This window comes from Sceloporus occidentalis, unplaced genomic scaffold, assembly GCF_023333645.1.
Source record: "Sceloporus occidentalis isolate IW3139 unplaced genomic scaffold, rSceOcc1.0.p SCAF_3, whole genome shotgun sequence".
NCBI classification, from domain to species: Eukaryota; Metazoa; Chordata; class Lepidosauria; order Squamata; family Phrynosomatidae; genus Sceloporus; species Sceloporus occidentalis.
This window is the reverse complement of record NW_028316983.1, coordinates 140,718,989-140,733,807: the sequence shown is the minus strand read 5'-3', so window position 1 is coordinate 140,733,807 and position 14,819 is coordinate 140,718,989. Positions and strand designations below refer to the sequence as shown.

Genomic DNA, 14,819 nt, shown 5'->3' with positions numbered 1-14,819 from the left:
AATAAGGTTGTGAATAAATATCACCAGATGACAGAGCTAGTCTAAACTTTACAGTTCTCATCCAAAGTCCATTTTCTATTTGAAATCTTTTAATAGTGCTTCTCTGTCTTTCATGTTCATTAGGCTAGGAAGTACATTATGGATACCATGGGGGAAAAATATGTAGAAGGAGTCATCTTGGATTTAGAGAAGACTTGGGAAGAATCTGATCCACGTACACCTCTTATCTGCTTCCTCTCCATGGGCTCTGATCCTACTGATTCTATCATTGCTTTGGGCAAAAGACTGAAGATTGAGACTCGTTATGTTTCCATGGGTCAAGGCCAAGAGGTCCATGCCCGCAAACTCCTGCAGCAAACTATGGCACATGTAAGACAAAAGTCTAAATTATTTTCTAGTACAGGCCAAGGTTTGAATGTTTCAGGACATTGGCATCAGCATAGAGGGGACATGAACATGGCATACTTAGCTGCTGACCAGTTCCTACTTATAAAAAACAAAGAGAGAATTATTTCTAACCAATATAGGGTTAGAACAGTTGTTAGAACGTTTATGGCTCCTTCCTTAAAGTAACAAATTCCTCATCTAGTAATGTATATGAAGTGAAACATTGCACGACAAAGGAAAGCCAAGACACATCAAGAGAGAAGTGGTTTTCTCCTTGCCTCTCTGTCTGGCATTGAAGCACATCCATTCTCTTCCCAAGGGAGACAGTTGTAAAAGCATGTCTTTTGTCATGCTGGAAAAATCCATTTGACAAAAGGCATACTTTTACACCATCTCCCTCTGGAAGAAGACTGGAAGTCCTATGACAGCATGTGGAGAGCAAGGAGAAAGCCGCTTCTCTCTCACTGCTTCTTGGCTTTCTTTTGTCATGCAATAAGGCTCTAAATTTGAAGTTGAATAATATATCAGGGATATTTATTCAAATGCCCATCCCATTGCATTCTATGAGGTTCATGTACATAGTACGTAGTTTTAGAATTATGGCCTAAAAGGTGTGGCATGATAGTCATGCTGTACCTGTCTAATGACAGCCATTGAAATATAGCAGGGGAAGCTACGAATGTGTGCCACAGGAAAAGAGAAAAGAAATGACATAAAGATTCTTGGTTAAACCACATTTTTTCTGCAGTTCTTAGTTTCAACCTATGGCTGGATTCACAGCTTTTATTTACTGTCACTAATAAAAATGGAATTACAACTATATGTTTGTAGAACCATCTATGTAGAACTATCTAGATGAGAAAGAGATTTTACCAATTTTAGGAATGTGTAGAGATTTGAAAATTTACTTTTTGGATTATAGCTCCCTAAAACAGTAATCCCACTGGTCAGGATGACTGGGAGATTCTGGGAGTTGAAGTCTAATTTTGTATTCTGGGCAGTACTAATGCTGAGAAATACATACTGGGACTAAGATGTGTATTATCTTTACTATTGGTTGTGGTTTCATACATTAGTGTCGTGCATAAATTAGGTTGATTTCAACCAAATTCTGTTCCTTGACTTGAAACTAAACCTATTACCCCTTTTATGAATGAAGCCAACAGAGTATTTTTTCCCAATGCTAAATTCACTTTCTGAGTGTTTGAACACCTTCCAGAAGAAGGAGGAGCTCTGTACATGAGCCCTGTTAGGCCCATTGTAAATCTTTATGGGGATGGAGAAAAACAACACTTTCCATGTTGGCACAGTTCATGCTGTGCCAGCATTATGGGGATGTAAACATTAATGTCACTGGCAGATAACGACAGTGCAATCAATGTGTAGATTCCCAAAATGAAGATCAAATCTAGCCAAGTTGGTCCTGTCTTTCTCTTTCATAGGGTGGATGGGCACTACTACAGAACTGCCATCTAGGTCTTGACTTTATGGATGAGTTGATGGACACCATTGTCGAAACAGAGACTGTTCATGAAGCTTTTCGCTTATGGATGACTACAGAAGTTCACAAGCATTTTCCTATAACTCTTCTACAAATGTCTATTAAATTTACCAATGAGCCTCCCCAAGGACTCAAAGCAGGCTTAAAGAGAACCTATGGAGGTGAGTAATTTGTTCTTCTTTCAACTATTTACCATGTAAGTCTGGTTAATTTCAGTATGAAAAAAACATGCCCAAATTCCTCTAGAATTCCACTAGAATTTATCCATAACTTCTGGCACTCTTGAGTTGTCAAATTATTTTCTGATTTGGGCTCTTTAATGATGTGGTATAGGAAACAAATCTAAATGTGTAGTTTAAGATGACATCAATCAATGACTTTGTAACAGGTGTGAGTCAAGATCTCTTAGATATCAGCAACATGGCACAGTGGAAACCAATGCTATATGCTGTAGCCTTCCTACACTCCACAGTCCAAGAAAGGAGGAAATTTGGACCTCTTGGGTGGAACATTCCTTATGAGTTCAATCAAGCTGATTTCAACGCCACAGTACAGTTTGTTCAGAACCATTTGGATGACATGGACATGAAAAAGGTACTTGTCACTACTTTGCAGAGAACACATGTCTGGCAGATTATATGGTACTTGAAATAATTAGACTGGCCAAATTGTTTCAAAAATGTGATCTTCTTGTAGCTGCATTAGAAAATTGATATTTGAAGTTAAAAGCCCATCATGCTTGATAGGTTGGGTCCTTTTTACTGACTTCTTGGTTGACACCTGTGTGATGGACATTAGGCATATGTTGACTGGTGGAGGCAAGGCCAGATTAAGTCCCTGGAGTAGTTTCTGGGGAAAGGGGGCACTTAATGGAGTCCTAACTTCATGCTGCCCATGAAGAAATACTCCTGGGGCCAGGGCCAAACATTTTCAGGCTCAGATGAAGGTGTACATCTAGTCATTCCTACTTTGTTACTAGCTGGCATGACTGAGTTTGAAGCTTGAGTCTCAGAGGCAGTGAATCACGATGTAGCACCCATCTCTTTGCTCATTGCACAGCAAGAAAAGAGCACCAAGATGGGTAGTAAATGCTCCTAACCTTTAAGAAGGGCAAGGGAAGAGAGACCTGCAGTTCCAATATGGCTCAAATTGGTTCAGAATAAGTCCTGAGGTGGGTCTTCCCCCATCACAATATAGGTCTCAGAATTATTGGCTTTTCAAAACTAGCCTTCATAAAGCATGTAATGTAGGAGGATATATTTCCCCATATCCATAAAAATATGTCACATGCTTGATTTGTTCTCTGCTTTGTTTCAGGGTGTGTCTTGGAATACTGTTCGTTACATGATAGGGGAGATTCAGTATGGTGGGAGAGTCACTGATGACTATGACAAGAGGTTGCTTAACACATTTGCTAAAGTGTGGTTCAGTGAAAATATGTTCAGCCCAAACTTCTCTTTTTACAAAGGCTATAGTATACCCAAGTGCACTGCAGTGGATCAATATCTTCAGTACATACAGGTTTGTGTCATTATGAAAGATATAAATGGAAGGCTTTTGGTTTTCTGATGACTGAGCTGGAGTTGGCTAAACAAAAGCTTCCCTTTTGCACACAGTTACTTTTGTTGTTGTTAATTGCCATAAGTCAATTTCGACTTATGGCAACTCCATGATTAAAAAAATCTCCAAGTCATCAACATCCCTGATCAGGTCTTGCAGACCCAGGGCTGTGTTTTCTTTCATTGCACCTATCCATCGGGAACGTGGTCTTCCTCTTTTCCTATTGCCTTCTGCTTTACCAAATATTATTATTATTATTAACCTTTATTTATAAAGCGCTGTAAATTTACACAGCGCTGTACATACAATCTTTTTAATTGGACGGTTTCCTGCCCTCAGGCTTACAATCTAAAAAGACACGACACAAAGGGAGTGGTGGTGGGGAAGGGGCCTCTCTAGTAGGATAATACATATAAAATACATAGCAATACAGGAAATGATTCAATAAAAGCAAGCATTATTGTCTCTTCTTGTGAATCAAGTCTTTTCATGATATGGCCAAAGTACATCAGACTAAATTTCAAGGCTTCAAAACTTTGCTATAGGACCAACTGATTTCTCTTTTTAGCAGTTCAAGTATCTGTAGAACTCTTTTCCATCACCAAATTTCAAATGAACTTATTTTCTTCCTATCATCTTGCTTCAGTCTCCAGTTTTCACAACCATACACAGAAATGGGAAATATGATGGCATGGATAATCCTCACTTTAGTATATAATAATATATGCTGACACTTCAGGATTTTGTTTAATTCTTTCTTAGCTGCTCTTTCAAGTCCTACTCTTTTTCAAACTCTTGCCTGCAGTCTCCGTTCTGAATAATGACTGAGCCAAGGTATGGAAAATTTTGAACTATTTCAATGACTTCATTATTCACTTTAAAGTAATATAAATAATCTTTAGTCAATATGTTTGCTTTCTTAATGTTCAGTTGTAAACCTGTCTTAGCACTTTCTTCCTTGATTTTTGTCAGTAATCGCTCCAAGGCTTTGCTATTTTCTGCTATTAGTATGATGCTATCTGCAAATTTTACATTGTTCATATACTTTACTCTAATTTTCATGCCTCATTTCTATAAGTACAACCCTCCTTTACATAGGCTATGTTCAGCATACAAGTTAAACAAATAGGGTGATAAAATACACCCTTGGTTGACCCCTTTGTCAATTGAAAATCATTCTGTTTCTCTATATTCTGTCCCAACAGTAGCCTCTTGTCCTGAGTACAGGTTACGCATCAGGACAATCAAATGTTGTGGCACATCCATTTTTAAAAGAGCAATCCATGTTTTTCATGATCCACACAATCAAATGCATTGCTAGAATTTATAAAGTGCAGACTGATTTTCTTCTAAAATTCTTTACTATGCCCCATTATCCAGTGTCTGGCATATGGTCCCTAGTGTCTCTTCCTTTCATGAATTCAGCTTTGATTAGCGTTCCTGCTTTGCAGAAGGTTGGACTCAATCACCCCTGTAGTGTCTTCCAACTATGACTTTGTCTGTTCAACCTCTCACAATAAAATATCTTGTGCTGCACTAGGCGTTTTTTCATTGTGACACCATGAGAGCAACAAAATAAATAAAAGAAAAGAATTAATCATGAAGGGATGAGAGACGGGTGGAGACTGTGATGCCTGTACTGTAGAAGAAGAAAAAAACCATGTGTGGAGTGTGTTAATTGTGAGATTCCTGCAGAAATGCAGCAAGATTCAGTACATATCATATCCATACTGTGAATGTTTGGAGTTGATTAATACAGTATAACAGTAAAGTGTAGTAAGACCCCTATGTTGCTTGCTCAAGCTGCCACGTTCAACATAAGCACCGAGGCCCAGTTTCAGAAACCCCTGGGCTCACCTGTGATAAATTTGCCTATGTCTGTTAGGAAGGCGTATGACTGGTAGATGGCATACTCCTGTAGCCCCTGGAAAGAAGAGGGTCACCATCATCCTTACTGCTAGAAATCTACCCAGGAAGAACCCTGGCGATCATCAACTCTCACTTGCCTCTTCTGCCCTCCCTCCCTCCCTCCCTCCCCTCCCTCCTGGTTCCTAGCCAGGTGGCAGAGCCCTGTAACGAAGCTTTCCTATTGTGCCACCAAATTATGTGATGCACTCCACACCACAATCTATTCCTAACATATAGTAGCGTGTGTTTGTATTTTGAAACTCAGGCCAAGCAGTTTTTCAAATAATAATAAAAGTTTATTTGAATAACAGAAGTATATTAAGTGTCTTTGATGTACAGTTGTTATTGTATCTTTACTTGGCAAATTAGTTACAGATATCTCACTACTCTCTCAGTAGCAAACCAAAGTCAGCCACTCAGGCTATGAAATCCCTCAGGATCCTAATAACCCCAAAACTCCCTTCCTAGAGTTGGTTTATCTCTGAGTCCCTCAATTTCAGACTCTTCCCAAAGATAGTCCCTCTCTGGACTTAACAAGATCTATCAGGTTATGAGCCCCTCACACTGGACTTAAACCTCATTTCCCCTCTGGAACTCATAAAACTATGCCCACTCACTGGACTCAACAGAATGCTATCTGACTCTTCCCTCAGGAACTCAGGGAGCCCAGTCCTCTCTTGGACTCAACTATTCCCTCAGCTGTCAAATCCGAACTATCTCCCAATGGACTCTCTCCTCTATTAGCCCAGAATTTTCAAAAGTCCCAGCCCACATTCTATTGGCTGGTCCTCAGCTGCCTTCTGATTGGTCAGCCGGGTGTTCTGTGCACCACACACCTTTCCCCTTTAACAGATTCATTGACACACATAACCACATGATTGGTCAATGAAATCCCAGTTTTAAATTATACTTACCTGTTAAACAACCTTATTTATATATTTATAACTTTATATAAACATCAGGTTATACATATAATATATTTTACATACTTGTTTTATCAATAAGCATTACCAACTTAAGTATCCTCGGGATTTTTCTATATGTTTCCCTTTTAAACATATGTCTAATCTCAATTTTATTTGTTATAACCACTTATCATACTTTTTTTATAAGGTTAGCATACTATAACCATAAACCATATCACTTGTTGGGTTTTAACACTTTAATAGCCTTTCCCCCCAACTTCCGATCCTTTGTATGTTCCATTTAAATATTTTTATCAAACATATTCAATCTTTTAACCCTTCTCTTTTACTGGATTAAAGATTGATGGAATATCATCTCCAACCACTTTGCCCCGTTCCCAGTACGATTTTGAAAATGTTTTGTTTTCCATTATACTAATGGCAGAAAATAATACATTGGTTTTCCAGTCTATCAACTCAATTATATAATTGTGCTTTTCAGGAGTTTTCTCTGGATCAGTTCTTGTAATCAACAACAGGTTTCTTTTTATCAGTTGTGGACTTAACACCTCATCTGGTAAAAAGTCTTTGTTTCTTCCTGTTTCACTGGACTAGATTCTTTGAGTGCGTTGAACAATCTTTACATCTTCTTCTGTAGACTGTAAAGCGTCCCTTATCGAAATCACCACTTTCTCTTGATAGTTCATCACGATCTCTGTTTTTTCTTTCTCTGTTGAATCTCCTTTCCCAGTTGATTGATGGCTTTTTGGGTCCCACCAACGCTTGTCTGTCATCTGCTCACCACCAGTATGCTTGACAGTGAAGTTTATAGATGCGAGCATGTTCTGTATATACACATCTTTTCTTTCAAGTTTTATTTTTTTAAAGATTCTTCCAATCTCTTTTAATTAGACCATTCCCTTGGGTTATATCACCCATTTGCCAAACTAAACATTTTTCAACACTGTCCCATTTAATATATAGCTTCCAGATATATGTCAGATGTGACTTCCCAGCAGCTAAACACCAGTCTGTCTTGGGATATACTGGCCTATACTGAGCTAAACTAGGTTATACTGGGCTATATTGGGCCCGTACCCAATTTCAGCCTGTAATAATATTTGGGCAAGGCCAACTCCTGGAGCAGTATGGGTAAAATGACCCAGCTACAGCCAAATACAATGTACACAGCAGAGTATAAAAGCAAAAAACAAAACAAAAAACAAAACAAAACAAACAAACAAACAAAACCAAAACACCCCCCCTCCAAAAAAAAAAAAAACCAGTTATTGGTATTGGCAGTGCACTGATCACTTTTCACATTTAAAAGAAACAATCACAGACAGTTAATTCATCCAAATTTCCTAAAGGCTTTTATCTTCAGTTAAATATATATATATATATATATATATATATATATATATATATATATATATATATTGATGATCCCTGTGGTCCAAGCAACCCAAACAGTGGCCCTGTCTTCGCACATAGTCCCAGCAGATCCTTTATTTCCCCCCGAATCTCCTGTTCTCGGTTCACACTCCCTGCGAAGTTGAATGAGACTCTTGGAGAACTTTGAATCATACTGCCTCCACCCAGTGAATTTATAATAACCTTTCCTTAACACACACTGGGACTTGTTAAGGATTTCTAGTCCCTTCTCTTTCTGAACTAAGCAAGCGATAACCAAACTAAGGCACATGTAAAGAAGTGTAGGAATAGTAGATACTTTTAAAGAAAATATGTGTTCTATTAACAAAAATAATATAAATCATACAAGGTCTTTTGACCTTGCAGTTGCAATACGTCTAGTTATCAGATATTCATTTCAAGCAAGCCAACAGAAACAAAATTAAAAAGGTCTAACCATTCTAACTGATGCATTCCTAAGTACTGATACAGAGGTGGAATCCTCAAGCCTAGATGGGTGTGAGATGTAGTTACTGGCCTTGGTCTAACACAAACTACCTTCCTGAAGTAGGCTTTGTTGATGCAGGCTCAACACTGCAGTTCTTCCCAACAGGCAAGACCCACATCCAGTGGGATACTCTCACTTCAGACTCCCCACTGCAGAAGCTCCTCCAACTGATCTCAGAGGCCATTTAGATCCCTCTGTTGGAAGCTCCCGGAAGAAACTCTCGCTCCTGCTCACTGATTGGCCAAGTGGGCCTTCCGTCGGTTGTGATGTAATTACTCATTTGCATGTACCTCCCTCCCAGCTTAACTCTTTATTGTCTGGCAGAAGTCTTCAAATGACTGGAGGCCCAGTAGCATCTGAAGTAAAATACAGTCAGCCCTTCTTATACACAGATTTTTTTCTACATGGGTTCAAGCATCCACAGTTTGAAAATGTTTACAAAAAGTATACATTTTAAATATCAAACCTTGATTTCCCATTTTTCTATAAGGGACACCATTTTGCTATGTCATTATATTTAATGGGACTTGAGCATATACGGATTTTGTTATCCACAGGGGATCTTGGAACCAAGCTCCAGCATTTAACAAGGCTCCACTTTATATAGTCTGTTTCACAGCTCCAAACTTAGTACACACACACACAGCAATCAAAGACACTGCTGCTTCAACTATAACTCTCAGCCAACCAAATATTCCAATTGTCAACAGTCAACTGTCATCTGTCAATCAAAATATTTTTCTGTTGTTTAAAGACATATTACACCAACAAGGGTTACCTGGCCATGCTATTTCATTCCATATGTGCAAGTGTTAATCTTAGATTTTAAAAACTGCTGAAACACTTTGAACTGCTCTTCATTTTCGTGGCGCAGGACCCTATTCCTATTCTTTCCATGCTATTTCTGTCTCTGATACCAAATTTTCTGCTAAAGAAGTAATGCCCGGGAACACATCTACTTCATTACCTGAAGTATACCTCTAGTAACATAATCTTTGTATTACCTCACTGATATGGATTATTCTTTTGTGCTTTTGTACACTATTTTCTGAACTCTTTTCTAAAATCAATAACACATGAAAATTCAGAGATTTTGTTGGTATAAATGCTTTTATATTACAGGGTGATTTTCTTGCATCTTTGAAAAAAACATGGGCAGTCTTTTTTCAGTAATATTAACCATCAGCGTTCAGAAAGATTTTATTTTAATGTGTTATGTTGTATCTTCATGTTCACTTGTATAGGGCCTCCCTGCTTATGATACTCCAGAAGTATTTGGGCTGCATCCTAATGCAGACATTACCTACCAGAGCAAGCTTGCAAAAGATGTGCTGGACACCATTCTTAGCATTCAGCCAAAAGACAGTTCCAGTGGAGGAGGCGAGACCAGAGAGGCTGTGGTTGCTAGGCTGGCTGATGACATGCTGGAGAAGCTTCCTGCAGACTATGTACCTTTTGAGGTAAGTTCCTGTGGTCTGCAACAGAAAAAATTGGTTGCATTTGATTTGTTTTATACTTGCCTAGCTGAAAGAAAGATCAAGGAATCCAGCTGTTAGTCCTAAACAGAGCAGGTACATTGATTCTATGAAAACGTGGTAAATCAACACTTCTGGATGTCCCATTGATTCTTGGATGCCACAAACAATAAAAACAAAGTGGAAGAAAGTTCAATTCCAGTTTTGGGAAACAAGTATTTTTCAAGGTCTGTGGCAGGGTGTGTATCATTTGAGGTAAGTTTCTGTGGTCTGCAACAGATGGAATTGGTTGCTTTTGATTTGTTTTAAACTTGCCCAGCTGAAACAGTCTGTTCAGGTGGTGAATCACTCACATTGGAGGTTTTCAAGGCAATTCTCTGCTCTTTACACCTTGATATACACATAATACAAATACTACAGCATGAATAGTAACAGCAAAATAGGTCAGATTAAAAATGGAGATGAAAATGTGATTCAACCAGCCAAGAATTTTAAAAATTCATATGCACTTAAATCCAAATAATGTGAGTATTTGTCAGACTATTGTTTTTTTAAAATAATTAACTCAAATGTTTAAGAAAAGGTAAATAAATAGGGTATTTAAATTATCATAGAGTAAATGCTGAGGGGGGGGGGTAGTCTCCAAATGAATTAAAAAATCAAGATTTCACACATATAGGAGTTTATTGCATGGGTTAAAAACCCAACTTACCCCTGCCGCATTGAAGTCTATTTTGGGATAAAGTTGGGTATTATCACACGCAAAATGCTGCCTATGCTGCCGCCTGGCTAAATCCCAGCTAATAGCCAGAAGTTAGCAGAGATTCAGCCAGGTGGCTGCATTGGCGGTATTTTGGGTGTGATAATACCCAAGTCTATCCCGAAAGAGACTTCAGGAGTAAGTCGGGTTTTTAAACCATATAATAAACTTCATAATCTTTGAAGCTTATAGTCCACAAACAATCCCGATATATAGATATATTAGTCCATGTTTTAGGCTGCACCCACACTTCAGAAATAATAATAATAATAATTCAAATTGACATCACTTTAACTGCCATGGCTCAATACTATGGAATTCTGGGAACTGTAGTTTTGTAAGATATTTAGCCTTCTCTTTTAGAGAGCTCTGGTGCCACAATAGACTACAAATCCCAGGATTCCATATAACATGACAGTTATAGTGGTATCAAATTGCATTAATTTTTCTGTGTGTTGACAGTGGGACACACTCCCTCGGAGTGTGGTGGAGTCTCCTTCCTTGGAGGCCTTTAAACAGAGGCTGGATGGCCATCTGTTGGGAATGCTTTGATTGAGATTTCCTGCATAGCAGGGGGTTGGACTGGATGGCCCTTGTGGTCTCTTCCAACTCTATGATTCTATGTGACAGCAGCTTTAGTTTTCTGAAACAAAAATCCATAATTCAGCTCTGCCTGTCTTTTTGTTTGAACAACAATATCCTCTCTTCTTCTTTCCACATGTAAGTAGCCTAGCATCTTACAGGGCCTGGCAATTTGCAGTTCCTTATATTCATACATTTTTCCTTTGCATGGCAGGTAAAGGAGAGGCTTCAGCAGATGGGACCATTCCAGCCTATGAACATCTTCTTGCGACAGGAAATCGATAGAATGCAGAGGATTATTGCTCTGGTTCGAAACACTTTGACAGATCTAAAACTTGCCATTGATGGAACTATCATCATGAGTGAGAATCTGAGAGATGCTTTGGATTGTATGTATGATGCAAGGATTCCTGAGCGCTGGAAGAAGGCTAGTATTGTTTATTTCATTGGATGGAGGTGGGAGAGAGAATAGTAACGCCAGTTTAATAGTAGTGCCAGTGTATCCAGCATCTGTATGTCTTAAAATAACTGATAGTTGTCACATGTTTCAAAATACCAGATATGCATACACTCCTCTGAAAGTGATCCTTTATAACTGAAAGCAAATTATTTTCCACTATCTGAATGTCACTGCTGCATTTCATGGCACTCTGATAATATTTGACATTTCTAGACCACATGGGAAGATGTAATTTGTTGCTACTTCTCCACACAATTCCTGACCAATTCAATATGTATAGAATCTACTGAGAATTAAGACAAATGGGACTTCTATAAATAGCCTGATTGACTAGTAATGTTTTCCTGTAACTTTGGCCTAATTATCACTGAAATCCAACATGTAGACAAGTGCTTCAGAAGAGTGGAGGATGCTCACAGGGGTTTATGTTCCTATATACAAGGATAAGATTTCTAGCCTAGCTCTTGTTCAGATAGCTTGTTTTCTCTGTGAAGGAGCATTCTTGATGTGAGCTCTTATCTGCAGTGAGAAGTTGAATGATCAAAACACAACTTTACTACCTTAGTAATAAATTAGGCATTGCTTCAAATGTATGGCAGGCACCTGCATCTATTTTCTGTTTTTCTGTGCTCAGTCTGGAGGTGGGTGTATCCAGCCAATCCTTGAAAGCCACAAAAAGAGTTCAGGGCTATATGTGATCCATGGAACACACTTCTCCATTCTGTTCTGGAGTAATTTCAGGGCCTTGATCCAGACCAGAACCCAAGAATAGGCCTTAACCTTCAGCCACTGTGGTCCTGACCCACACTTGTTCACCACACCTACAGTTTAGGATACAAAATAATGATTTCTTGAATGGTAGACCTAGGCCTGTTACAGACTGCCAAAATAAAGCTGCTTTGGGTCTCTTCGGAGGTATGCTGTTTAAATGATGCATGCATCCTAAGAATCCAGAAGCTGCACCAAAGCTGCACTCCAGTGCTTAGGAATGAAGTGTGGCTTTGGCGCGACCTCCGGACTCTTAGGACCCATGCATCATTTAAACAGCATACCTCCAAAGAGACCCCAAGCAGCTTTATTCTGGCAGTCTGTAACAGGTCCTAGTCTTGCTTCAGGCCAAAGGGAGGGCTTAAAATTATTACTCTAGAGCAGGTGTGGGCAAAGTACAGCCTATGGAGCACATTTGGTCCCTCTTTGGGCCAGAACAAATGGGCAGGAAGAAGAGACTTGAGACTGCTTTCCCCCCAAAGTGGGTTGAAATCCTGCTGTCCACATGGCCTGCTCCCAAGGTGGGCTAAATATGCATGGGCTGACCATATAGTGTGGCATCAAGCTGGGTAATTTTTTTTTTTGGTTGCCTCCCCACTAAATATGTGCATGATCACACAAACCCATCATCTGCAACTTCGAAGTATCTCCTACATCCTCCCAGATGCTATCCTATTGCATGGTCAGCCCATTCAGTTGTATGTCCGATGCTCCACTGGTAGAGGCCATTGGTGTATCCATGTGGGAGTGATACATTGGCAAAGCACAATCATGGAGGTCCCCCATATATGCCCCCTTCATTCATCTTCACCCTATGCCCCCCTGTTGGACTGTCTGGTTTGTGTATTTTGTAATTACATCCATTGGAGTTGTCACACATTCATTTCTTTGCTTTGCTCAACCCTGCACTTGCATTATGTGCAGCACTGAAGATACAAATTTTCCACCTTGAGTCAAACTAGTTTGGCTTGTTTTTGGTCCATTTTTTAAGCATTGGAGCATGGCTTCAGTCTGGTTTCCAGCTGCTTTCGAGGCATGTCTGACGAACTGACTTACAAACCAGCCAATCAGAAGCCAGAGACCCTAAGCCAATCAGGTGCTGGCTGAGGAGTTTGAAGATTGCGCTTGGCAGTTGGATTGAGTCAGTTAGGGTTTGGAATCCTGAGGGATAAGGCTGGAGTGGAGTTGGGGAGATAGTTAGGATTAGAGAGTGAGGGAACCATAGAGTCCGAAAGAGGACTGGGGTCCGATAGTTCCTGAGGGAATAGTCACTTAAGGAACTGCTTTGTCCAGAGAGGGACAGTATTAGTTTTGTAGAGTCTAGAGAAGAGAGACTCAGGGTAGCCAGACTCTAAAACAGGGGTTTGGGTTACATAATTTCTTGAGTGATAGTATGGCCTGTGAGGCGGAGTTATTATTAGAGAGTTAAAACCAGACCTGTATATATGTAACCATGGAAGACATAATAACAACTTAATGTCAAAGTTACCATTGCCTATTCTGTTGTAAAATAAACTTTTATTCTTGTTCAACTATCCACTTGGCCTGTGTTTGGAAATCCATCCATGCTCCTGCCCTTTAAAAACCCACAGTGGTGTTGGGTCAAAGAAGACAGGATTGTGTGGTGGTGGGAAATCGTTACAGCATGCATTGTCTAAAATACCCTGACTTCAAAGTGACTAGAAACTGCTTTATTTTGCCCATCTATTTCACCCCACAGACATTTTTCTGGCCCCCAGGGAGGGTTGCCTGCCCCCCCCCCCCCATGCATAGAGATTTGCAACCCTGGACCATCTGAAGCCATTTTTAAAATAGGAAGGGAATAGGAAGTGACACCAGGTCATTCCCTGTTGTAAAAAAAGTCTCTGAGCGAGCAAAAATTGTGGTACAGATGCCCTACCCGCACAGGGCATTTAGGGGCAAAAATTGATTTTGATGGGGTGGGGTGTATGTGGTTCTTGAAGGTTTCTTAGGGGACCCATCCCTGGTCTAGAGGAAATTGTCAGGGGGATGTAGATGCACTAGCTACGCATTTCAAATCATACCTGTTTTGGTTCTGAGAACTGGGTTTTCATGTATAACATTTTGAGGTATTGCGACATATATGCAAAGTTGAATCATTTATATTATTAAGAATGTTTTTTTATGTTTCTAGGCCTCTTGGGCTTCTAGTACCCTTGGATTCTGGTTTACTGAGCTTCTTGAAAGGAACCGACAATTTCACTTTTGGATCTTTGAAGGGCGACCAAACTGCTTTTGGATGACAGGATTTTTCAATCCTCAAGGATTTTTAACTGCAATGAGACAGGTTAAAATTTAGCTTTTAAAAAAATTGCTATGCAGATAGTAGAGGAGATAACGTCTACTGATATATAAACAATTTTGAGTTGCTCTTGCCTTCTTGACACAGTTCAAGTTGTGTGTAACTCAAGTCTTCATTTGTCTTTCACAGTAATGATACCTTTCTTTTCTTTGTAACTTAGGAAGGAATATTTCTGTCTTGATCCTTCCTTTGCTCTAGTAGTGGATTAGGAGAGAGTGGGTCTTGTTAATTTTGTTTATTTAAAACAGTTAATTTTATTCAAGGATTTC

The 14,819-nt window shown here is 39.4% G+C and overlaps 1 protein-coding gene across 1 annotated transcript in view; it reads left to right on the top strand.

Annotated features, from left to right (window-relative positions):
* The window catches only part of DNAH5 (dynein axonemal heavy chain 5), a 158,754-nt gene that overhangs the window by 136,065 nt on the left and 7,870 nt on the right, over positions 1-14,819 (top strand). The window contains exons 71-77 of the mRNA XM_089516460.1: positions 124-369; positions 1,830-2,049; positions 2,277-2,482; positions 3,206-3,409; positions 9,427-9,642; positions 11,214-11,426; positions 14,383-14,535. Coding sequence (XP_089372586.1) covers positions 124-369; positions 1,830-2,049; positions 2,277-2,482; positions 3,206-3,409; positions 9,427-9,642; positions 11,214-11,426; positions 14,383-14,535 — 1,458 coding nt within the window. The remainder of the gene's footprint in view (positions 1-123; positions 370-1,829; positions 2,050-2,276; positions 2,483-3,205; positions 3,410-9,426; positions 9,643-11,213; positions 11,427-14,382; positions 14,536-14,819) is intronic.